The 26155-nt window shown below is 43.2% G+C and overlaps 1 protein-coding gene across 1 annotated transcript in view; it reads right to left on the bottom strand.

Annotated features, from left to right (window-relative positions):
* Window positions 1-2065: 2065 nt before the first annotated feature.
* The window catches only part of CD4 (CD4 molecule), a 62037-nt gene continuing 37947 nt past the window's right edge, over window positions 2066-26155 (bottom strand). The window contains exons 2-10 of the mRNA XM_089661723.1: window positions 25447-25530; window positions 21824-21994; window positions 17795-17923; window positions 13549-13782; window positions 11493-11837; window positions 9704-9946; window positions 8441-8565; window positions 8273-8340; window positions 2066-4833 (exon numbers count right to left, since the gene is read on the bottom strand). Coding sequence (XP_089517849.1) covers window positions 4800-4833; window positions 8273-8340; window positions 8441-8565; window positions 9704-9946; window positions 11493-11837; window positions 13549-13782; window positions 17795-17923; window positions 21824-21994; window positions 25447-25507 — 1410 coding nt within the window. The 5' untranslated portion in view covers window positions 25508-25530 and the 3' untranslated portion in view covers window positions 2066-4799. The remainder of the gene's footprint in view (window positions 4834-8272; window positions 8341-8440; window positions 8566-9703; window positions 9947-11492; window positions 11838-13548; window positions 13783-17794; window positions 17924-21823; window positions 21995-25446; window positions 25531-26155) is intronic.

Below are 26155 nucleotides of genomic sequence, written 5' to 3'. Positions count from 1 at the left end.
TGGAGTACTTGGTGGAGAAACCCTTGTTGGGGAGTACTTGGTAGAGAAACCCTTGTTGTGGAGTACTTAGTGGAGAAACCCTTGTTGTGGAGTACTTGGTGGAGGAACCCTTGTTGTGGAGTACTTGGTAGAGAAACCCTTGTTGTGGAGTACTTGGTGGAGAAACCCTTGTTGTCGAGTACTTGGTGGAGAAACCCTTGTTGTGGAGTACTTGGTGGAGGAACCCTTGTTGTGGAGTACTTGGTAGAGAAACCCTTGTTGTGGAGTACTAGGTGGAGAAACCCTTGTTGTGGAGTACTTAGTGGTGAAACCCTTGTTGTGGAGTACTTGGTGGAGAAACCCTTGTTGTGGAGTACTTAGTGGTGAAACCCTTGTTGTGGAGTACTTGGTGGAGAAACCCTTGTTGTGGAGTACTTAGTGGAGAAACCCTTGTTGTGGATTACTTGGTGGAGAAACCCTTGTTGTGGAGTACTTAGTGGTGAAACCCTTGTTGTGGAGTACTTGGTGGAGAAACCCTTGTTGTGGAGTACTTGGTGGAGAAACCCTTGTTGTGGAGTACTTGGTGGAGAAACCCTTGTTGTGGAGTACGTGGTGGAGGAACCCTTGTTGTGGAGTACTTGGTAGAGGAACCCTTGCTGCCAAGCACAGAGGTCAGACGTTTCTTGTAATTGATTCCCAGGTTTGCACACATCTCAGGAGGGATTTTTGGCCACTATTCTTTACAGATCTTTTCTAAATCTTGGCTTCTTGGCTTTCCCTTGGCAACTCAAAGTTTCAGCTCCCTTCATAAATTTTCAGTAGGACTAAGGTCTGGAGACTGGCTAGGCCACTCCATGACCTTAATGTGCTTCTTCTTGAGCCACTCCTTTGTTGCCTTGTATGTTTTGGGCCACTGTCATGCTGGAAGACCCATCCATGACCCATCTTCAGTGTTCTAGCTGAGGGAAGAAGGTTCTCATCCAAGATTTTACAATACATGGCTCCGTCCATTGACCCCTCATTGCGGCAAAGTTGACCTGTACCTTTAGCAGAGAAACAGCCCCAAAGCATAATCTGTGCTTGACTGTAGGGATGGTGTTGTTAGGGTCATAGTTAGCATTTTTCTTCCTCCAAACACAGAGAGTTGAGTTAATGCCAAAGACGGGGCAGACTGACCATTTGGAAACTCAGGCACTGCCCGAGGGCCCGGGGTCAGTAGGGGGCCCCATGAGATGCCCCTGGTACCTTTTTCATAGGCTTTTTTAAGTTTGGGCAAGGACACAGGGGCCCCATGATCCCCTATTGCCCGGGGGCCCCATGAGTTGTCAATCCGCCCCTGGCCAAAGAGCTCAATTTTGGTCTCATCTGACCACAGCACTTTCTCCCCATCCTTCTCTGAATTATTTAGATGTTCACTGGCCAACTTCAGACCTTTACAGGGCCTGTACATGTGCCTTCTTGAGGAGGGGGACCTTGCAGGAGCTGCAGGATTTCAGTCTATGGCGACGTATTTTGTTACCAATGGTTTGTTTGGTGACTGTGGTCCTAACTGCCTTGAGATCTACAAGCTCCTCCCATGTAGTTCTGGGCTGACCCCTCACTTTTCTCATGATCATCCTTACCCCATGAGGTGAAATCTTGCATGGAGCTCCAGACCGGGGGTGATTGATGGTTATTTTCTATTTCTTCCATTTGTAAATAATCGCTCCAGCCATTGTCTCCTTCTCACTAAGCTTCTTGTTGATGGTCTTGTAGCCCATTCCAGCCTTGTGCAGGTCTACAATCTTGTCCCTGACGTCCTTTGACAGCTCTTTAGTCATTTGCCCATGGTGGTGAGGTTTGAATGGAAGAATGAATTTCTGTGGACAGGTGTCTTTTATACACATAATTAGTTGTCATTAGGAGCACCTTCCTAAATTAACAGGACCAATCTGTGTACCACACGAGAACACAGCCAGGCTCTGGGAGCCAGAATTATTATTGGTTGGTAGGGGATCAAATACTTTTTTTACTCACTGAACGGCAACTCAATTTATAACATTTGTATCGTGGTTTTTTTTTGGATTTGGGTTGATATTCTGTCTCTATCACTTAAAATACACCTATTATAAAAATTAGAGACCCTTCATTTCTTTGTAAGTGGGCAAACTTACAAATTCTTCAGGGATCAAATAATTACTTTCCACACTGTGTGTGTTTATATATATATATTTAGGCCCTCATGTAAATATTTAATGCAGAACAAGTGATTTTTAGGAGGAATGTAGAGAGCACAAAATGTGGAAGCACTGACTTGTACAGGGGTAGTTAATAGCAGTGATCTCTAGCAGTCTCGCATAACACGTTTCTGGTCTATGACCATCTCCTGAAGCATGTTCAACAACCCCTACAACATGTTAGCAGTCCCTGCTGTTTTATGTCTCTCTAACAGCCTTCTGTAGCATTACACTGTCTAGAGCTGCACTTGTGACCTCCTTTATCAAGTAAGTGGACCACCATAGGTCTATGGAGCCTCAGCCAGCCTTTTCACCTTGTGGTCCTTCTTTTCATCTGACAGATAGGTCTTACTTGATAAAGGGGGTAACAAGTATGGAACTCCCTTTATCAAGTAAGTGGACCACCATAGATCTATGGAGCTTTAGCCAGCCTTTTCACCTTGTGGTCCTTCTTTTCATCTGACAGATAGGTCTTAGAAGATAAAGGGAGTTCCATACTTGTGACCCCCTTTATCAAGTAAGTGGACCACCATAGGTGTATGGAGCCTCCGCCAGCCTTTTCACCTTGTGGTCCTTCTTTTCATCTGACAGATAGGTCTTAGAAGATAAAGGGAGTTCCATACTTGTGACCCCCTTTATCAAGTAAGTGGACCACCATAGGTGTATGGAGCCTCCGCCAGCCTTTTCACCTTGTGGTCCTTCTTTTCATCTGACAGATAGGTCTTAGAAGATAAAGGGAGTTCCATACTTGTGACCCCCTTTATCAAGTAAGTGGACCACCATAGGTGTATGGAGCCTCCGCCAGCCTTTTCACCTTGTGGTCCTTCTTTTCATCTGACAGATAGGTCTTAGAAGATAAAGGGAGTTCCATACTTGTGACCCCTTATCAAGTCAACAGACCACCATAGGTCTATGGAGCCTTAGCCAGCCTTTTCACCTTGTGGTCCTTCTTTTCATCTGACAGATAGGTCTTAGAAGATAAAGGGAGTTCCATACTTGTGACCCCCTTTATCAAGTAAGTGGACCACCATAGGTGTATGGAGCCTCCGCCAGCCTTTTCACCTTGTGGTCCTTCTTTTCATCTGACAGATAGGTCTTACGAGATAAAGGGAGTTACATAATTGTGACCCCATTTATCAAGTAAGTGGACCACCATAGGTCTATGGAGCCTTAGCCAGCCTTTTCACCTTGTGGTCCTTCTTTTCATCTGACAGATAGGTCTTAGAAGATAAAGGGAGTTCCATACTTGTGACCCCCTTTATCAAGTAAGTGGACCACCATAGGTGTATGGAGCCTCAGCCAGCCTTTTCACCTTGTGGTCCTTCTTTTCATCTGACAGATTGGTCTTAGAAAATAAAGGGAGTTCCCTACTTGTGACCCCCTTTATCAAGTAAGTGGACCACCATAGGTCTATGGAGCCTTAGCCAGCCTTTTCACCTTGTGGTCCTTCTTTTCATCTGACAGATAGGTCTTAGAAGATAAAGGGAGTTCCATACTGGTTACCCCCTTTATCAAGTAAGTGGACCACCATAGATCTATGGAGCCTTAGCCAGCCTTTTCACCTTGTTGTTCTTCTTTTCATCTGACAGATAGGTCTTAGAAGATAAAGGGAGTTCCATACTTGTGACCCCCTTTATCAAGTAAGTGGACCACTATAGGTCTATGCGCCTTAGCCAGCCTTTTCACCTTGTGGTCCTTCTTTTCATCTGACAGATAGGTCTTAGAAGATAAAGGGAGTTCCCTACTTGTGACCCCCTTTATCAAGTAAGTTAACCACCGTTGGCCTATGGATTCTCAGCTAGGTCTTTAACCCTGTGGTCCTCCACCACATCTGACAGATTTGTCTTGGAATAAGATAAAGGGAGCCTTGTACTTGTGGCCCCCTTTATCAAGTTGACCACCCTATGGAGTCTCGATCAGCTCTATAACCCCGTGGTCCTTCTGCACATCTGACCAACTTGTCTTGAAAGGTAAAGGGGCTCCCACAGTTGTGGCCCCCTTTATCAAGTAAGTAGACCACCCTACAGAGTCTCAATCAACCCTATGGTCTTAATTCACATCTGACAGATTTATCTTGGGAGATAAAGGGGGTCCTGTACTTGTGAACCATTGGTCTATGGAGTCTCAGCTAGCTCTTTCATCCTGTGGTCCTCTTCACATCTGACAAATTTGTCTTGGGAGTTAAATGGGGCCCCAGACTTGTTGCCCCTTTAAGTAAATTGACCACCCTATGGAGTCTAAATCGGCTCTATAATCCTGTGGTCCTCCTTCACATCTGACAGATTCATCTTAGAGGAAAAAAAGCAATTGCAACCTATTTAACTATTTACAGCCCATTCCGGATGGAATCCAGTATATACAGTGCAATGTACTTTGTAGTCTATACAATATGGGATTCATATATACAGAGTCTTGTAGACCGACTATACTAATGCCACATGACATTCTAATTGAAAGTGTCAGAAGATGCCAGGAAGTATCCAATTCTACGACTTTTGTTTTCATTTTAATTTCCTTGGACACATCTGATCTCTGACTGTCTTCTTCCAGTATAAGTAGTCAGTCCATCTAGAAGTGCAATATTCTGCAGGATATCCAAAGCAGTCAGACATTCTCTCTGAGTCTCTTGGGTGCAAACCTGTGAGATGGGAGATATAAGAGATCAGATTAGAGCTGGAATTACTGAGTATATCTTACCAATATAAATATATACTGTATCAGTCTATCAATACACCAATCAGCCATAACATTATGACCACCCACCATAACCCATCAAGGCGTGGACTCCACTAGAAGTATGCTGTGGTATCTGGCACCAAGCCCTCAGTACAGATCCTTTAAGTCCTGTTGTGAGGTGGGACCTCATGGATTGAACTTGTTTTTCCAGCACATCCAACAGATGCTTGTTTGGATAGAGATGTTGAGAATTTGGAGGCCAAGTCAACACCTCAAACTCATTGTTGTGTTCCTCAAATCATTCTTGAATTTATCAGACCAGGCCACCTTCTTTTGTTGCTCTGTGGTCCAGTTCTGATGCTCACATACCCATTGTAGATACTTTTGGCTGTGGACATGGGTCAGCATGGGCACCTTGACCAGTCTGCAGCTGCACAGCCGCCCCATACACAGCAAACTGCCATGCTCTGTGTGTCCTGACACCTTTCTATGAGAACCAGCATTAACGTTTTCAACAACCTGAGCTACAGTAGCTCTTCTACTGAATTGGACTACACGAGCCAACCTTTTCCATGTAGAGAAGAGAGACAGCAGTGCCACTCTAAGTGTAGACGGTTAAAATCAGGCAGATTTAATGGTAAAATTGCACTCACATAGATAGGTAACAGGTAGGCATGTCAAGTAATAGAGGTCCAGTGGGAGCATCAGGTCCTTTGGCCACGCTCCGGGTGTTTTCCCGCTGCTCCGGTGGTGTCCAGGGCTCGGGGAGTAGCAGAAGGTTGCAGGGAGGCTCACAGGGATGATGGGACCACATGGACTGGGTTTCCAAGATGGCGCATGTTCGGAACATGCTTACTCCTTCATCAGACCGTTCCAGCAGCCATCTTAGTGTGGGCTTATATGGGCAAAGCCCCTCTGCTAATGCCCGAGCCCTGGACATCACTGTAGTGGCAGAAAAACTCCCAGAGCGTGGCCCCAAAGGACCTGATGCTCCCACTAGACCTCCATTACTTGACATGACTACCTATTACCTACCTATATGAGTGAAATTTTACCATTAAATCTGCCTGATTTTAACTGTCTACACTTAGAGTGGCGCTACTGTCTCTCTTCTCTACCTGCATTAGGAGTATCTAGAAGCTCTTACAGCCGGCTGCCTCCTCGGACAAGTCCATACTGCTATAAGCCCCCCACTACAGATGGACTTGAACACCACCTCCGCATGGACCTTCTACTAACCCCCATTGCTGATGGTCCATCCCCAAACACACACAGGGTAGATGCGTCTTAGCGCTCCCTCCCCCCACCCAATCTTTCCCATGTGCATCAGTGAGCATTGGCCACCCATGACCCTGTCACCAGTTTTCCTTCCTTGGACCACTTTTGTTTGGTCCTGACCAGTGCAGATCGGGAACATCCTACACAGGGGAGGACTGACAACTCATGGGGCTTCGGGCAATAGGGGATCATGGGGCCCCTGTGTCCTTGCCCAAACTCAAAAAAGCCTATGAAAAAGGTACCAGGGGCATCTCATGGGGCCCCCTACTGACCCCGGGCCCTCGGGCAGTGCCCGAGTTTCCAAATGGTCAGTCCGCCCCTGATCCTACAAGAGCTGCAGTTTTGGAGTTGCTTTGACTCAGTCATCTAGATATGACAATGTGGCCCTTGTCAAAGTCACTCCAATCCTTACGCTTGTCCATTTTTTCTGCTTTCAACTTCAGGGACAACATGTTCACTCGTTGCATAATATATCCCTCCCACTTTCAGGTGCCATTGTTATGAGATAATTGATGTTATTCACTTTACCTAGCAGTGGTCATAATGTTATGGCTGATGGATGACATGTGTGTGTGTTTGTATATATATATATATATATATATATATATATATACTTCCATTTTTAGGCTCCCCAAATTCCTCATAAAACTCACATGTGCTGCATTAAATATTTACATGAGGGCCTATATATATATATATGTCAATATATTATCAATACTTTTATATATATATATATATATATATATATAACCCTATCAATATCTAAATATATATATTAGTATTAAAGCAGACCTCCACCCATTATTTAAGCAACTTACCTGCATCTCCTCCCCTCCTGCTTCCACGATTAGAATATAAATATAGTGTTTTTTGTGTGTTTTTGACACTTTGAAGGCTTGTTCATACCAGGTGTGGTGCAGCAATGCGCACACAATCGCACTTTTCAAACATGCCAGGGTGTCAGTAATTCTTAATAGCGCCCCCATATATCTGGTAACCGGTGCATCCGTGGTCACCAAAACTCATGGTATGGTGGCACCATGTGGTTTGGTGCTGTGTGATTTAACTTTTTGCGCGTTACCATGTGTTCAGCAGCCCATTGAAATTCATGGGCTGCCCTAAATGTGCGAACTTGCAGGTGGGGGGGTTTTAAATATTGCGCACTCTTAGACCCAACTTAAGGCATGAATGAGCCCTTAAATCGGACCTTTAAGCCGCTAGCATTTGCATCTGGCTCCTTCCTCCTTACTTTTACACAATTATATTATAAAATGTGGGGTTTTTGTTGTGTTTTGACAATTTTTTTTACTGCTAGGCATAGGTGATGTTGCACTCCCCTGTGGGACAAGGGGTGGGCAGCAGGGGTGGGTGCCCTGTGCGCAGCAGTTCATCATATAGATGGGGGTGCCAGTGAGCTCTGATGCAAGGCATTTTGATCAGTGGATGACTGCTGGGGGTAGCATCCTCTAAGCTCCCACATGAAGTGTGTGAGGGGGGGGGGGGTGCAGCTTTGCTTCTTCGCCGACAGTGCCTGAAACTGAGGGCAATTGTGTGTCACGGTGATGTGCTTTGAGAAATGGCAGGTACCTGCAGCATGGGGGTTTTCCTGCGCATGGGTTCAGATGACAAAGGTTTGCAGTCCTGGACCTCAGCAGCAGGAAACCCCCTACGCATGCGCAGAGGTGCTGCAGGTCTCTACCAGGCTTGGCTGAGCCCTTCAATGCATGTGTACATGGGGGTGCTGATGGGGGGCAGGAGATCTTTAAAGATCTAGCAATCGGAGTCCTCAACAATTGGGGTGCTCAACACCCACCAAAAAGGGGAATTATAATGGGTCAGATATGTACAACACTGGGTTTGGCATATCTAAAACGTATTTTTCCAGTTACAGATAGAGCAGGGAATGTGTCGGGTATTTACTGCTCTCTAGGTCACCTTCTGCATTTGTCCTTGTCACCATTGTCACCTGGACAAAACATGATGGGAAATCCAAAATGTTACAGTTGTCACCAGAACAGGAAGTGAGGGGAAGATCTTCCACTGGGGACACATGTTCTGATGACTACTAATTTGAATATTAAGTTTATAACAGGAACAATCCCGATTACCCATATCACACTCACCCATTGCACTCACACACCCTCTGCTGGTGCAGGTTCTCCAGTAACCAGGCTCTGTACCGCGCACGCCGCTGCAGGGAGAGATCAGTCAGCAGATCAGACCGTGCTGAGCACATCATGGTGTATGTGGAACGGCAAAATGACACTGACAACCGTCCAATCATTACTCACCATCCTGCGACACCGAGCCGTCATAACCGTGATGATGACCACGAATAATAGGAGGACGACGGCTCCCACCGCCACTGTCACCCATAAGAGGGGGCCGGAGGGATGGAAGAGGCTCGGGGTCACCTCTGTGGACGAAGGATGGAAGACAATTATCTATCACTTCAAAGATCGACCTATCTATCTATCTATCTATTTATAATCAATCTATCTATCTATCTATCTATAATCAATCTATCTATCTATCTATAATCAATCTATCTATCTATCTATCTATCTATCTATTATCTATCATCAATCTATCTATCTATCTATCTATCTATCTATCTATCTATCTATCTATCATCAATCAATCTATCTATCTATCTATAAATCTATCTATCTATCTATAATCTATCTATCTATCTATCTATCTATCTATCTATCTATCTATCTATAATCTATCTATCTATAATCTATCTATCTATCTATCTATCATCTATCTATCTATTATCTATCTATAATCTATCTATCTATCTATCTATAATCAGTCTATCTATCTATCTATCTATCTATCTATCTATCTATCTATCATCAATCTATCTATCATCAATCTATCTATCTATCTATCTATCATCAATCTATCTATCTATCTATCTATCTATCTATCTATCTATCTATCATCAATCTATCTATCTATCTATCTATCTATCTATCTATCTATCTATCTATCTATCATCTATCTATTATCTATCTATAATCTATCTATCTATCTATCTATCTATCTATCTATCTATCTATCTATAATCAGTCTATCTATCTATCTATCTATCTATCTATCTATCTATCTATCTATCTATCATCAATCTATCTATCTATCTATCTATCTATCTATCTATCTATCTATCTATCATCAATCAATCAATCTATCATCTATCTATCTATCTATCTATCTATCTATCTATCTATTATCTATCTATTATCTATCTATCTATCTATTATCTATCTATCTATCTATCTATCTATCTATCTATCTATCTATCTATCTTCTATCTATAATCAATCTATCTATCTATCTATCTATCTATCTATCTATCTATCTATTATCTATCTATCTATCTATCTATCTATCTATCTATCTATCTATCTATCTATCTATTATCTATCATCAATCAATCTGTCATCTATCTATCTATAATCAATCAATCTGTCTATCTATCTATCTATCTATCTATCTATCTATTATCTACAGTATCAACTTGTCGTTTATCTTTGCTGGTGGCTCACCCAGTGTCTGATTAGCGCTGGCCATGGTATTTTCTCCAATCAGAACACTGCAGGTCCACTTCCCTAATGTCTCTGGCACAGCGGTGATATTCTTGGCGAAGGTTTTCTGTCCCGGCTGCCCGCAGACCCTCCGTCCAATCACATTATAGTACCAGCAGAGTTTCCCGTCCTGGTCCAGGCACTTTATGGTACACTGGAGGGTCACATTGGACTCCATGTTGAAGGAGCTCGGTGAAGCAGACACTGCGAGGAAGAAGAAAACATCAAATTCTGCTGTGAGATATCCAGTTGAAGGGATATGCATCATTCGCCAAAAATGGATTCAACTGAAAGTGTGATATTCTTATACATGACCTTAAAAAAAAAAAATATATATATATATATATATATATATAAAAACACACAGTACATGTATATATATTATAAGCTAAGGTTCAGGCCAAACTCAGTTCAGTAGAAATCCTTGTGAAAATGTCACATGATAGCTGGACCAATCAGCTGCATCCTTGGAATTCCGTGCACCACATGTAACAAAGTGGTGCCATGCTGGTGACATCATCGATCTAATATGGCCATGTGCATCCCTGCCCCTTTGTTTCCTGCAGCTGTGGGGCGAGAACTTCCATAGCCACAGCAGACTGGCCCTGTTACCATGCGACAGTTTCCCACACATTGTGAACTATGGCATCCCCAGCATCCTTATTACTGATTGAACTAAGCAAGAAATAAGTGGGTTACTAATTGATGATGATTAACCCCCGGTTCACCTATATGCGGCCGTGCGGGCCGCGTTTTGCAGCGGCACAAGAGCCCATTCATTTGAATGGATTCCTGTGCCTGTGACACGCAGGGAAGAAGTCCCGGCACTTCTTTGGAAAACGCAGCCGAGGTTCCCAGTACAGTTGCATTTTCCAGTGCGGGCGGCGTGCCATTAGAACTAACGGCAGCCGCTCGCGGGTCCGTGTTTCTCTGTGCGGGTGGTGCGGCTGCACGGATTTTCGTACGGATACGTAGCGGCACCACCCGCACAGATGTGAACCTAGGGTAAACACTATGCAAGAATTTTTCGCATAAGGTTTAGTGATGCTGTAAATATTTATTCATTTTTGGGTTTTTTTAGTTTTTTTTTTAATACGTGTTTAAAATATTTTTTAATATTTATTTATTTTTTAGAAAAAAAAAATATTTTTTTTCTACTGGTGATGTTGCTTTATCAGTCATTCTATGATCAGAATATCAAATAACTATTGACACAATGGAGTCGGCTGACTAGGCTGTTTCACTTTGCAAGGGAATTTTCCCTTAGCTCAATAAATGAGGTGGAGTTCTGCTGACATCAATGGTCCAATCATGTGCAAGCAAAAATCCTTTTTTTTTTTTTTTAAATCACGACCTATCCTTCAGTCTTACACAGTTGTATCGGCTCCTCTCCTGGACTGAAATATCTTACTCTGATTTCACTGCACGCCAGGGGCGGACTGACCATTCCAGCACTTGGGCCCGGGGTCAGTGGGGGGCCCCATGAGATGCCCCTGGTACCTATTATAGGCTTTTTTGGGTGTGGTTTGAGTTTGGGCGAGGACACAGGGGCCCCATGATCCTCTATTGCCCGGGGGCCCCATGAGTTGTCAGTCTGCCCCTGCTGCACACTGTGAGCTTCTTACATTGTGCATCAGAAGCTGCAGCAAGTCAGATAGAGCGCCACCTCATTTTCTTGCTAGAGAACATCCAGTGTCATCTATCGCTTTCCTCCCCAGCCTCACCGGCCCAAATACCGGACTCATCTTACCTGTAATATTGGACACACAGACCTCCCTCCACAGATGTTTCTGCCGGTTTTCAAGCTGTAGGACGATCTCCATCCGGTAGGTGCCACTTTTAGGGTTGGTGAGGGTATAGCTCAGGTTTTTATACTGGTTTTCTGGTAACTTCGTATTAGAATCGGGCTTCCAATACACGATACCGTTTTCCTCCGTCAGTTCTTTGATCTTCTGGGAGGAATAGGTGATGTTTCCTCCTATGGCTCTCACGTCCTTTTGTAAGGGAGTCCTCCGCACATCAAAATTGAAGATCCAAGGAAGGAGGACCGGGTGTTTTCCAGAGGTGTACACAATGGATGGGGTGGAGGAGAAGCCTGGGGGGAAATGTAGCGCAAATGAAATTAGAAATCTAATACTGGAGATCAGGGTGGACTGACAACTCATGGGGCCCCGGGCAATAGGGGATCATGGGGCCCCTGTGTCCTTGCCCAAACTCAAAAAAGCCTAGGAAAAAGGTACCAGGGGCATCTCATGGGGCCCCCTACTGACCCCGGGCTCTCAGGCAGTGCCCGAGTCTCCAAATGGTCAGTCCGCCCCTGCTGGAGATAGACAGGCAGAGCTCACAGTAAGAAAAATCCTCCCCAGGGGCGGACTGACAACTCATGGGGCCCCCGGGCAATAGGGGATCATGGGGCCCCTGTGTCCTTGCCCAAACTAAAAAAAGCCTATGAAAAAGGTACCAGGGGCATCTCATGGGGCCCCCTACTGACCCCGGGCCCTCGGGCAGTGCCCGAGATTCCAAATGGACAGTCCACCCCTGATCCTCCCTGAATGTATAACAAATATAAATAGCTACACAAATACAATACAGATATAGGTCTGTTTTACCTAACAAAAGATTCATTTCTGTCCATCCATTCCTGAGATTTACACAGCCTTGCTACACAGGACAGTCCTGTCTGGCAAGGCAGAAGACCCGATTTTTCTCAGGTCAGTAACACTTACATGTCCTTTCCCTTTCCCAGCCTGTGATTGGACAGTTAAAAGAGAAGCAGCAGACTAATGGACTAATCTGTATAACCCTGCTCTCTCCCTCTATTAGCATATGAGCAGGCACCATAACTGGACAAATATCATGTGACATAAAAAATTGCAATGTCCACTATTTTATTCTCCAGGGCCCATGCTGTCAAAAAATATATACTGTTTGATGGTTCTAAGTAGTTTTCTATCAAGAAAAAAAAATCTGATTATAACATGTGTGAAAAATGAAAACAGAAAGGAAGTAATTAAAAGTCAGGGGGTGTCACCCTAAACCAATAGACTCCTAGATGTGTAGAGTCCATATTCCTAATTGGATGGGAAAAATGGATGTCTGGGTTTACAAAAACAGCTGAAATTGGGCTGTGATTTATTTTTTATAATATGTATCTATATTACATGTTATATAAATAATAATAATAACAGCAACAATAATATAATTGATTATGATGATTATTTTATCATAAATAATAATAATATGTATTATTAATATTATTATTATTGTTATTATTATTTCTTAAATGTTATTATTATTATCAATTATTATTGAATTATTATTATTAATAAGATGTTTTATTATTATTATTATTATTATTATTATTGTTCTTATTGTTATTATTATTGTTTTAATATTATTTAATAATAATTATTATTATTATTATTGTTCTTATTGTTATTATTATTATTGTTTTAATATTATTTAATTATTATTATTATTGTTCTTATTGTTATTATTATTATTATTGTTTTAATATTATTTAATTATTATTATTATTATTATTATTGTTCTTATTGTTATTATTATTATTATTATTATTGTTGTTTTAATATTATTATTATTATTATTATGATTATTATTTTTAATATTCTTATTGAATTATTATTATAATGATTATTCTTTTTTATAATATTGTTATTATTATTGTTTTAATATTATTTATATTATTATTATTATTGTTATTATAATTTATTTTGTTCTTGGTTTAAATATCTGCCCAACGAATCAACAGTTAAGGAAAGAAGTTTATAATCAAGATACATTACCAGCGACTTCTATTTTTACTTGAAATGATTTTTCCAGTCCATTGCCAATATCTACTTTGACGGTGTAAGTCCCACTGTGCTCTATCTGCACATTGTTCTTCTTCAGGACAGGGCCATCTGTGATCTTCTTTTGATCTTTCCACCAGGACACAGTGAGAGGCAGTCCGGAAGGAGTTTTAATGGTCAGCTGTAGGTTTTCTGATGCCAGGAGGGTCATGGAAGGATTGGCCTCCACTATAAAAAAAAAATAATTTTGAAGAAAAACTATTACCGAAATTAGGAACATATACAAAATGTAAATCCAACTCCGAACTCAAAAAAATAAATTACAAATGTTAGATCACAGAAAAAATATAAATATAACTAAATGCAAAAAAGTAAAACAAATGCAGTAAAAACTGGCTCAACCGCATTGTTTTACCACCGCCAACAATAAGTGTGAAGCAAGGGTGGACTGACAAACTCATGGGGCCCCTGGGCAATAGGGGATCATGGGACCAAACCACACCCAAAAAAGCCTATGAAAAAGCATATGAAAGGTATCAGGAGCATCTCATGGGGCCCCCTACTGACCCTGGGCCCTTGGGCAGTGCCCGAGAGCCTGAATGGTCAGTCCGCCCCTGGTGTCGAAGGCAGCTCTGGTAACGTAGGCAAACAGCTGGAGGGATCCAAAGCCAGAGAACACAGGGGCCACCCAACTGGAACTAGAGTACTCTGGGAGGTGCAGTCCATAGAAGCTGGGGGTCACGATCTGGACACAAGCTCAGAGACCAGTAGCTATAGCAGTAGGGGGACACCCACTGACCCGCTGGGTCAGTACAGAAGTGGGTCACCCTGGTGGATAACAGGAGCCCACTGGAGGTGCGGAGTCTAAACACTAACCAGTGTTCAATAGAGTTCCTTATGGTAGAGATGGGTTTGGTGTTAGTACCAGATCTTCAGGATCGCCCCACCAGGAGCCGGGTTCCAGTAGCAGATATAGCCGGTAGGGATCAAGCAGAAGTGTAGACAATAAAGAGGCTAAAGGTCGGCAACAAGTAGTTGCAGGTTGGGATTAGTGATGGGCCGAGCACCCCCCTGTTTGGTTTGCGGTTGAGCCTTCGACCACGAACTTCGAACTTACTGCAAGTCTATGGGACACGTAAATGCAAAAGTGCCCATTTTGAAGGCTTATATGCAAGTTATTGGCCATCAAAGGGGTATGGGGACTCGGATCCTGCCCGGAGGGACATGGATCAGTGAAAAGATTTTTTCAAAAAGTACCGTTTTTAACGGAGCAGTCATTCTTCATTGCTTAAAGTAAAAAAAAAAAAAAAAGAAAAAGGAAAAAAAAGAAAAATTCCTTTAAATATCATGCCTTGAACTACCTGCAACGTTGCACATCTGTACAATGTATAGAACCTGCTGCAGCAGGACTGACTTTTTTTTTTTTAATTACATTTTTATAAAACAAAAAAAAAAAGCAATCCGTAACAGACTCTTCCGGCCTGGTAGGAGTTTTAAGGGAAACCGGAACCCCAAAAATTGGGAGTGGGGGAAAGAGTTGGGTCCCCCCTAAATTCGTAACTGACCCTTGATCCAAGCAAAGGCCTGACAGGGCAGGAAAGAGGGGGTGAGCGAGCAAGCACCATACCAGGCCACATACCTTCAACATGGGGGGGGGGACTTTTTCCCCACAACCCTGGGCTGTGGTTGTGGGGGTCTGCTGGGGGTGACTTAGCAGAATCTGGAAGCCCCCTTGAACAAGGGGGCCCCCATATTACACCCCCCTCTTGTGAATGAGTAGGGGATACATAGTACCCCTACCCATTCACCAAAAAAGTGTAAAATGTGAATAAAAACAGAACAGTCCTTTATTTAAAAACAAAAAAAAAGCCAAAAAAATGGATCCACCATTGTAATTCATCATCAATCACAGCATCCAGTGTTGCCACACCACTGCCAATTCACTGAAATATAAAAAAGAATGCCGCCTGCCGACCCATCTACACCCGCTGAGCACTCGCCACTATCCGACATTTGCTAGTCAGATGTAAACAATTGTGCTGTGATTGGCCAAAGCATTGCACCTGTCAGCTGCATTGCTTTGGCCAATCACAATGCACTCTCAGAGCGCAGTGCGTTGTGGGGCGCAGAGGGTGAACAGCACGTCTAATGCCCTTACCAGTCATATGTTTGCCGAACACATGAACAGGTGATGTACAAGTTGAACTTACATTCGATTCGAACATCAAGGCCATCACTAATTGGGATCAAGAAGAAGCTTGGTCAGTAAACAAGCCAAAGGTCAGTAACAAGTGGTCACAGGTTGGGATCAAGAAAAGTGTAATTGAGGAACAAGCCAAAGGTCGGTAACGAGTGGTCACAGGTTGGGATCAAGCAGGAACGTAATCGAGGAACAAGCCAAAGGTTGGTAACAAGTGGTCACAGGTCGGGATCAAGCAAAAGCGTAAACAAGGAACAAGCCAAAGATTGGTAACGAGTGGTCATAAGTTGGGATCAAGCAGGAGCATAGTCAAGGAACAAGTCAAAGATCTGTAATGAGTGGTTGCAGGTTGGAATCAAGCAGAAGCAAAATCGAGGAACAAGCCAAAGGTCGGTAACAAGTGGTCACAGGTTGGGATCAAGCAGAAGCGTAATCGAGGAACAAGCCAAAGGTCGGTAACGAGTGGTCACAGGTTGGGATCAAGCAGGAACGTAATCGAGGAACCAGCCAAAGGTTGGTAACGAGTGGTCACAGGTTGGGATCAAGCAAAAGCATAAACAAGGAACAAGCATAAGATTGGTAACGAGTGGTTGCAAGTTAGGATCAAGCAAAAGCGTCATCAAGGAACTAGCCAAAGATTGGTAATGAGTGGTCATAGGTTGGGATCAAGCAGGAGCATAGTCAAGGAAAAAGCCAAAGATCGGTAACAAGTGGTCACAGGTTGGGATCAAGCAGGAGCGTAGTCAAGGAAAAAGCCAAAGATCAGTAACCAGTGGTCACAGGTTGGGATCAAGCAGGAGCGTAGTCGAGGAACAAGCCAAAGGTCGGTAACGAGTGGTCACAGGTTGGGATCAAGCAGGAGCGTAATCGAGGAACAAGCCAGAGGTCGGTAACAAGTGTTCACAGGTTGGGATCAAGCAGAAGCATAGTCGAAGAACAAGCCAAAGGTGGGTAACGAGTGGTCACAAGTTGGGATCAAGCAGGAGCATAATCGAGTAACAAGCCAAAGGTCAGTAACAAGTGTTCACTGGTTGGGATCAAGCAGAAGCATAGTCGAAGTACAAGCCAAAGGTGGGTAACGAGTGGTAGCAAAGATACTGATGGGATCAGGAGTGACAGGAGCGAGATATTAGCTGGAGAGAGCACAATCAAATGGCAAACAGGACGTGTAGAGACATGGCTTAAATAGGAAGTTCAAAAGAGAAGCAAAGAGTTCAAGGTTCAGGAACAACAGGGTTCACGGCAGGATCATTCAAGGATATGTCCAGGGAGCTGTTCAGCATCTCAGGTGGCCCAGAAAGAAGAGACAACGCCAGACACAGCCGAGGTTGCCGGTTCAGACTCAGGTCCTGAAACTGGGTTTTCTGGAGAGACTGCCTTCTACTAGGCTGCAGCCTGACAGCTGAGGGCCTCTCTCTTCACTGTGGATCACTTGCCCAACTACCTCTGCCTCATCATATGTGGCCTCTCTGAGAGTGGGAAGCAGGAAAACTTATCATCCCAGGGAAATTAGGGGGTCATACGAGTTAAAAAAGTCTCCTGTATCTGAGCACAGCGTGAAGGTTGGTACTCCGCAACAGGCCTTTAAGTAGAACCTGGCTCTGTTATATCATGTTCACACGCTAAATATGACTAAGCTGGACTTCTGAAGCAAGACCACGTTAAAAAGGCAGCACCCACTTTGATGCTCTTCCCATTCAGTTTTTAAAATGCCAAAAAGGGGAAAACGTAGTTACACCCAGGGGTGGACTGACCATTCGGGCACTCGGGCACTGCCCAAGGGCCCATGGTCATTAGGGGGCCCCATGAGATGCCCCTGGTACCTTTCATAGGCTTTTTTGGGCGTGGTTTGAGTGTGGGCAAGGACACAGGGGCCCCGTGATCCCCTATTACCCGGGGGCCCCATGAGTTGTCAGTCCGCCCCTGGTTACACCTAAACACACTGACCTAGTTTTATATGTACCCAATGAGGCTTACATCACAAGCACCCCCGTACTCAGACACATGAATCCCACCATCACACACTCATCCAGGCCGTACCTTGGAACACTAGAAGTTGTACCACCTGCATACGTGGTTTCCTCTGACAAGTGTAATTGCCGGAATCGGAGAGGATTGATTTAGATATCTGCAAGTCAGAGTTGTCTAAAATACTGAAGCGTTGTTGTTCTGTACAAAAGAAAAAATAGTACACCGTTAAAGAAGTCATCTCGTCTGACACCGAAAAAACTAAATCTGACATCTGGTGTCACACTTCTGAAGACCAGGAAATGAAAAGCTACAGGTAATATTGAGGACACCAAAAGTGTACCTGAACCAAAAAAAAACAAAATTTAATAGAGAAGCATAGGTTTCAGTTTTTAGCTTCATTTTATCTATTCCCTGTGAGCTGCTAATACTTAAAAAAAATCTTTCCAGCCTTCTAAGAAGTGCACCCTTTCTGTTAAAATCAAGGTGAATACCTGTGGGAGTGGCTACAGTCTTTTCTGGACATCTTATTGGGATCCACATCCTTTCCTTCTCCTGATGTTGGCCCTGGGCTGTCTGCTCTTCCCCTCCTCCCTCCTCCTCTCAAACAGAACACAGCTCAGATGGATTCTTTTGCAGACACTGCCTCTATCTGCACACTGTGTAGCTGCCTCCCTCCTCCTCTCACACAGATCAGATCGATTCTGTTGCAGACACTGCCTCTATCTGCACACTGTGTAGTTGCCTCCCTCCTCCTCTCACACAGATCAGATGGATTCTCTTACAGACACTGCCTCTATCTGCACACTGTGTAGCTGCCTCCCTCCTCCTCTCACACAGATCAGATGGATTCTCTTACAGACACTGCCTCTATCTGCACACTGTGTAGCTGCCTCCCTCCTCCTCTCACACAGATCAGATGGATTCTCTTGCAGACACTGCCTCTATCTGCACACTGTGTAGCTGCCTCCCTCCTCCTCTCACACAGATCAGATGGATTCTCTTGCAGACACTGCCTCTATCTGCACACTGTGTAGCTGCCTCCCTCCTCCTCTCACACAGATCAGATGGATTCTCTTACAGACACTGCCTCTATCTGCACACTATGTAGCTGCCTCCCTCCTCCTCTCACACAGATCAGATTCTCTCACAGACAACTTTGCACACTGTGTAGCTGCCTGCTATGCTGCAGTTCTGATCTGTGAATTCCCCAGATAAGAATGGCTGTGCAGCATAGACTCCAGCTACACAGTGTGCATACTGAGGCTGTCTGTGAGAGAATATGATCTATGTGAGAGGAGGAGAGAGGTATTCAGGTGTGTGCGTGTTTCGACAAGTCTGGCCACATCTTCCGGTGGAGAAGGGACAGAAAGAGGGGGTGCATTGCTGAACTAGTAACCGCCCCCTCTAAACTATACCAGCAAATGGATCATTATAGAGACCTACATGATAGATCAAGTGCCCCTGCTGGAAAAACAAAAGGAGGGAGGAAAGAAATAACAGCTGATTCATGATTATGGTAATATTTGTTAATTATATAGCCTATTGCATACTTCTCCTTTATTATTACAGTTTACCAGTCCTTAGATGAGGCGCCTGTGTTCGTTTATTTTTCCCAGCTTTTCTCTTTAATTTTTTTTTACTTGGTGAACCTGCCAGTAACACACTTAGGGGTCCGTTTATGAAACATTTGTTGGCCAAATGTCAGAAGCATTCCTACAAGCCGGCTGAAATTTCCTGATATTTTTTTCTAATAGATTGGATATCGTAGATCTGATAGATGAATTCCCTATATTGGCCACTCCATCTAGTGGCCAAAATAGGGTATAACTTTCTGAAAAACCTCAATGAGAAAAGATACCACATTTGGACACTAGATAGAGCTGATGATACAGGAATTAATCGATTAGGAAAAATACGGGGGGCATTTCTGCCAGCTTCCATGAATGCTTCAGACGTTCGGCCAACAAATGTTTTCTAAATTGCCCCCTTAAGGTCCTAGGGAGACAGCAATCACTGTCTGTACTGTATCTATAGAGGAGGTGCATGGTCATCCTAGGCTGCTCTCCTAATTTAGACTACAAACACCTACCCCTCTTCCAGGGGTGGACTGACAACTCATGGGGCCCCCCGGGCAATAGGGGATCATGGGGCCCCTGTGTCCTTGCCCAAACTCAAAAAAGCCTATGAAAAAGGTACCAGGGGCATCTCATGGGGCCCCCTACTGACCCCGGGCCCTCAGGCAGCGCCCGAGTTTCCAACTGGTCAGTCCGCCCCTGCCCTCTTCTCTTCTCAGTACATGGTGGGGGAGGGGGGGGGGGTTCGACTGACTGAGATATAATAATTATTAATTAACAATGATAACAAGATATAAAGAAACCTCCAAAGTCTGAAACAACCCTTCCTGCTGTATACTAATCCTACTCTTGGAGTTCCTACCCGATTCCCCCTCTTTACCACTCTGCCAACTCTACCTCACCACTCTCGTCCCACCTACCATGGGCGCCCCCCTGCAGCACGCCCACAGGATTTATATAGCGCCAACAGTTTGCTAGTATATACACTATATTGCCCAAAGTATTGGGCTGCCGGCCCTCCCACACACATGACATTTAATGGCCCCCCAGTCTTAGTCCGTAGGGTTCAATACTGAGTTGGCCCCGCCCTTTGCACCTATAACAGCTTCAACTCTTCTGGGAAGGCCGTCCACAAGGTTTAGGAGGGTGTCTATGGGAAGGTTGGACCATTCTTCCAGAAGCACATTTGTCAGGTCAGGCACTGATGTCGGGGGAGGAGGCCTGGCCGCTATAATTCATCCCAAAGGTGTTCTATGGGGTTGAGGTCAGGACTCTGTGCAGGCCAGTCAAGTTCCTCCACCCCAAACTGGCTCCTCCATGTCTTTATGGACCTTGCTTTGTGCACTGGTGGGCAGTCATGTTGGAACAGGAAGGGGCCATCCCCAAACTCTTCCCACAAAGTTGGGAGCATGAAATTGTCCAAAATGTCACCTTAAGAGTTCCCTTCACTGGAACTAGGGGGCCAAGCCCAACCCCTGAAGAACAACCCCACACCATGATCCCCCCTCCACCAAACTTTACACTTGGCACAATGCAGTCAGGCAAGTACTGTACTCCTGGCAACCGCCAAACCCAGACATGTCCATCGGATTGCCAGACAGAGAAGCGTGATTGGTCACTCCAGAGAACACGTCTCCACTGCTCTAGAGTCCAGTGGTGGCATGCTTTACACCACAGCATCCGACGCTTTGCATTGCACTTGGTGATGTAATGCTTGGATCCAGCTGCTCAGCCATGGAAACCCATTCCATGAAGCTCTCTACGCACTGTTGTTGGGCTCATCTGAAGGCCACACCAAGTTTGAAGGTCTTTAGCTATTGACTCTGCAGACAGTTGGCGACTTCTGCGTACTGTGCGCTTCAGCATGCGCTGACCCCGCCCTGTCATGTGACGTGGCCTACCACTTGGTGGCCGAGTGGCTGTTGTTCCCAGTTGCTTCCACTTTGTTATAATCCCACTAACAGTTGAGCGTGGAATATTTAGTAGCCAGGAAATGTCACGGATGGACTTATTGCCCAGGTGGCCACCTATCACGGGACCACGCTTGGAGTCACTGAGCTCCTGAGAGCGACCCATTCTTTCACCAATGTTTGTAGAAGCAGTCTGCATGCCTAGGGGCTTGATTGTATACACCCGTGTCCATGGAGGGGATTGGAACACCTGAATCACATGATTTGGAGGGGATTGGAACACCTGAATCACATGATTTGGAGGGCGGGGCCAGTACTTTTAACAATATAGTGTGTGTGTGTATACATATAAAATATATATACATATAAAATATATATATATAAATATATATATAGAGAGAGATATCTATATAGATATATATCTATATATATATAGATATATATATATATAGTATGCAGTATATTTTATTATTATTATATAGTCGCCAACACTTAAAGGGCCAGTTACAAGTGCCAGCGCCCCCTGTCAACCACAAGGGAGACAAGACTGTCCCAGATGACTCTCCTCTCTGATTGAAAGAGAAATGATAGGACATCGTATGTAACAATCGTACCTGTTTTAACCCTCACTGAATTCCCATACGTTAGTTTTTCTTTCATAATTTTCAGGAGCAGTTTGTCATCCTTCTGCCACTCAATGTCCCCGGGTGAACCTAAACCACATGGCAATTTGATGGTCTCATCAGCCTGATATAATAACCTTTCACCGGATGCCAGATAAAGGTCTGAAATAAAGCAGAATTCAATGTCACATGCACAAAAAAAAAAAGAAACAAAAATATATCTAAAATCTGAGAACAAAAATGTAATAGATTGCAGCTTATTAAGACCTTAGCTGTGGCGGCTGCATTCGTTTTCTCTTTTCAGGCTAAAAACATTTTTGGCAAGTACAGAAAAATACCCAACGATCCAGCCAGAAATGCTTATTATTTCCTGTGAGCTGAACTGAAATCTCAGTGCAGGCTATCTGCTTTCCCAGCTGTCTTCTGTGAACTGAAAAACTCCTTCCTTCTGAGTAATGGAGATGGAGAGAGGGGAAGGTTGTAGTCTAAATCAGAAGAGCGGCCTAGGATGACAACGCTGCTCCTCCATAGATACAGTACAGGGCAGGGGTGGGCTGACAACTCATGGGGCCCCCGGGCAATAGGGGATCATGGGGCCCCTGTGTCCTTGCCCAAATTCAAAAAAGCCTATGAAAAAGGTACCAGGGGCATCTCATGGGGCCCCCTACTGACCCTGGGCCCTTGGGCAGTGCCTGAGTTTCCAAATGGTCAGTCCGCCCCTGGTACAGGGAGTGAGCATTGTTACCCTAAAACACGAAGTGTGTTGCTGGCAGGATCAGCACGTGAAAGTAAAGGAAAAAAAAGCTGAAAAGGAAAACTAAAGCAGCCATCACATCTAAGAAATGATCAGCTTCAATATATAAAATGTTTCTCTTTTGGGTATAGATATGAGCTAATGATCTCACCAGGGGCAGACTGACCATTCGGAAACTCAGGCACTGCCCGAGGGCCTGGGGTCAGTAAGGGGCCCCATGAGATGCCCCTGGTACCTTTCATAGGCTTTTTTGGGTGTGGTTTGAGTGTGGGCGGGGACACAGGGGCCCCATGATCCCCTATTGCCTGGGGGCCCCATGAGTTGTCAGTCCGCCCCTGGATCTCACTTAAAGTGAATGTTAACTCTTACAATGTATTTCTATTATTTGCTTCCTTTTGGTCTGTTATTATATCTGTTCAAAAAAGTAAAAAAAAAAATATAGATGTTGATCCTGCCAGAAATCATGTCAGCTGATACCTTCCTGCTCCCTCTGCCTCTAGACCGTTATCAGTTTGCATTGTTCCTAGACGTGAGCGATTCGTTTCGTTCCAAATCAATATTCGGATGAAATTGTCTTTATTCAGAGACTCAGATGTATCCGAATTTCTGAATTCCAATAATAACAAATTTACATAGTTACAGAAATAGTCTGGCTGAAAAAAAAAAGATAAAAGTCCATCCAATTCAACCATTAAAATAAAATATAATAAAAAAAGTTATAATCTTATACCCACAATTTAAATGAATCCAAAAAAACTAAATACTTGAATAAAATAGAAAGAATATATCTTTCAAAATTCAAATTGTGATTTTGGAAATTAAAATTTCAAATAGAATTGAATTGAATAAAATAGATAGAATATACAGTCTTCTGAAATTCGAATTTTGAAAATAATAGAAAATAAAAGAATAAAATAGAAAAATACAAGATTAGAATAGAAAAAATAGAATAGATTAGAATAGAATAGATTAGAATAGAATAGAATAGAAATAATATAGCCATCTTCTGTACATAATTAGTTTGGCTGAAAAAAAGACAAAGGTCCATCCAGTTCAACCATTAAAATAAAATAAAAACATTATAATCCTACACCCACAATTTAAACAAATCCGAAATAACGAAACAGAATTTTATCCGAAATAATGAATTATCCAAATTCTATCTGAATTCTAAAGCGAAATCAAATTTGAAATATAAACATTTTGCTGACCGTTGCTGATTTCCTTCAAAGACTGTGTGTATTAGACTATAGCCATCTTCCAAAATTTTAATTTTCAAAAGAATAGAATAAAATGGAACAGAAAAGAAAAGAAATTAATAGAAAAGAAAAGAATAAAAAAGAAAAGAATTTAAAAAAATAGAATATATTAAAATAGAATTTAATAAAACAGAAAGAATATATCTTTCAAAATTCATATTGTGAATTTTGCAATTCAAATTTCAAATAGAATTGAATTGAATAAAATAGAAAAAATATAGCCGTCTTCTGAAATTTTAATTTTGAAAAGAATAGAAAATAAAACAATTAAATAGAAAAATAAAAGAATAGAATAGAAAAAAATAGAATAGTTTAGAATAGAATAGAAAGAATATAGCCATCTTCTGAAATTCGAATTTTGAAAAGAATAGAAAATAAAAGAATAAAATAGAAAATAAAAGAATAGAATAGAAAAAAAAAAATAGATTAGAATAAAATAGAAAGAATATAGCCATCTTCCAAAATTTGAATATCAAAACGAATAGAATTGAATAAAATAAACAGAATAGAGTAGAACAGAATAGAATAGAACAGAACATTAAAGAACAGAATAGAAAAGAATTAAAAAAAAATTAAATAGATTAAAATAGAATTTAATAAAACAGAAAGAATATATCTTTCGAAATTTGAAATGTGAATTTTGGGAAGGACTTGTGCTAGGAGGGGAAATTTGAGGAGTAGAGGATTTGTGCTAGGAGGGTCATTTTTTTTGGGGGGGGGGGGGATTTGTGCTGGAGGGGTCATTTTTTTTTTTGAGAGGGGGGGATTTGTGCTAGGAGAGAACGTTTGGGGGAAGGACTTGTGCTAGGAGGGGAAAATGGGGGTGGGGGTATTTGTGCTAGGAGGGGAAATTTGAGGGGTAGAGGATTTGTGCTGGGAGGGTATTTTTTTTGGGGGGGAGGGATTTGTGCTGAAGGGGTCATTTTTATTTTCTTTAATTTTTATTTTTTTGGGGGGGGGATTTGTGCTAGTAGGGATATTTGGGGATATTGGTGCTAGGAGAGAAAATTTGGTGGAAGAATGCTTGCTAGGAGGGGAAAATGAGGGGGGGGGGATTTGTGCTAGAAGGGGAATGTTTTGGGGGGAGGATTTGTGCTGGATGCATCTTTTTTTTGGGGGGGGGGAATTTGTGCTAGGGGAAAACATTTGGGGGAAGGACTTGTGCTAGGAGGGGAAAATGAGGGGGGGGTGGGATTTGTGCCAGGAGGGTCATTTTTTTTTGGGGGGGGGGTAAATTTGTGCTAGTAGGGATAATTGGGGGGTATTTGTGCTTGGAGAGAAAATTTGGGGGAAGGTCTGCTGGAGGGGTAATTTTATATGGGGGGCGGAATTTGTGATGGAGGGATTTGGGGAGAGAGAGGGTCTGAGCTTGGAAGGAGGATGGGTGGGGCAAGGATTTGTGCTGAGGGAGGGGGGATCTCAGCGGGGGGGGGATTTATACTAGGAGGAGAGGGAACTTTGGGGGGTAAAGGGGTAAGCATGCAGATTAGTGCTTGATATTTTTTTTTGGGGGGGGGTTGCTGACACAATGCTCATACATCTTGGGGGGGGGGCAGAGTTTGGTATGTTCACCCTTATGAGTTGCTGCGTGTCACACTCACATGTCTGCAGATACAGAAGACAAATGCGGACTCCATGCAGCTTCTTCATGCTTCCAAACATTGATAGCGAACCTCTTCTCGTCTCTAATTTATCAAAGTATTTGAAGTTAAAAAGTTAACACAGAAGAAAATGCTTTACTAGAAGATAACAGAATGAAACATTTTTCAGCTCACACAAGAAATAAGGGGGGGGGGGTTATTTACTACAACTGCGTGGTGCAAATTCTGGTGCAGCTCTGCACAGAAACCCATCAGCTTCCAGGTATTACTGTCAAAGCTTCATTGGATGAGCTGAAGTTAAAAGCTGATTGGCTCCCGTGCAAAGCTGCACCAGATTCTGAATGCTCCAGTTTTAGTAAATTCTCCCCAAAGTGTCCAGCAACTGTCACTGCAGGTAGAGGCACAGCCGGCAGATAACATCAGCAGATCCCGCCACTGCCATTCACATTGGGGCAACACACCTGGGAGAATGTCATCTACATGGGAGTCATGGTGATTGACCCATAATATCCCTAATCCTGATTCATTGACTCAGGAATAAATACAATCTGCACCCTACAGGTCTCTATGTGGGTACTAATCATACATCTGAGCATTGTCACTCAAGGATAAATAGAATCGGTGGATCCGGCATTGGCCAAATAATCTCCTGAGCCCAGGCGTGGCCAATAAATAACTGTATAGCTTGAATATTGATTATATTGATTGA

The sequence above is a fragment of the Staurois parvus genome, unplaced genomic scaffold (genome assembly GCF_062004578.1).
Source record: "Staurois parvus isolate SC_StPar_1 unplaced genomic scaffold, SC_StPar_1.0 ptg001376l, whole genome shotgun sequence".
NCBI lineage: Eukaryota > Metazoa > Chordata > Amphibia > Anura > Ranidae > Staurois > Staurois parvus.
The sequence above is the reverse complement of the archived record's forward strand: the minus strand, read 5'-3'. Positions and strand labels throughout refer to the sequence as shown.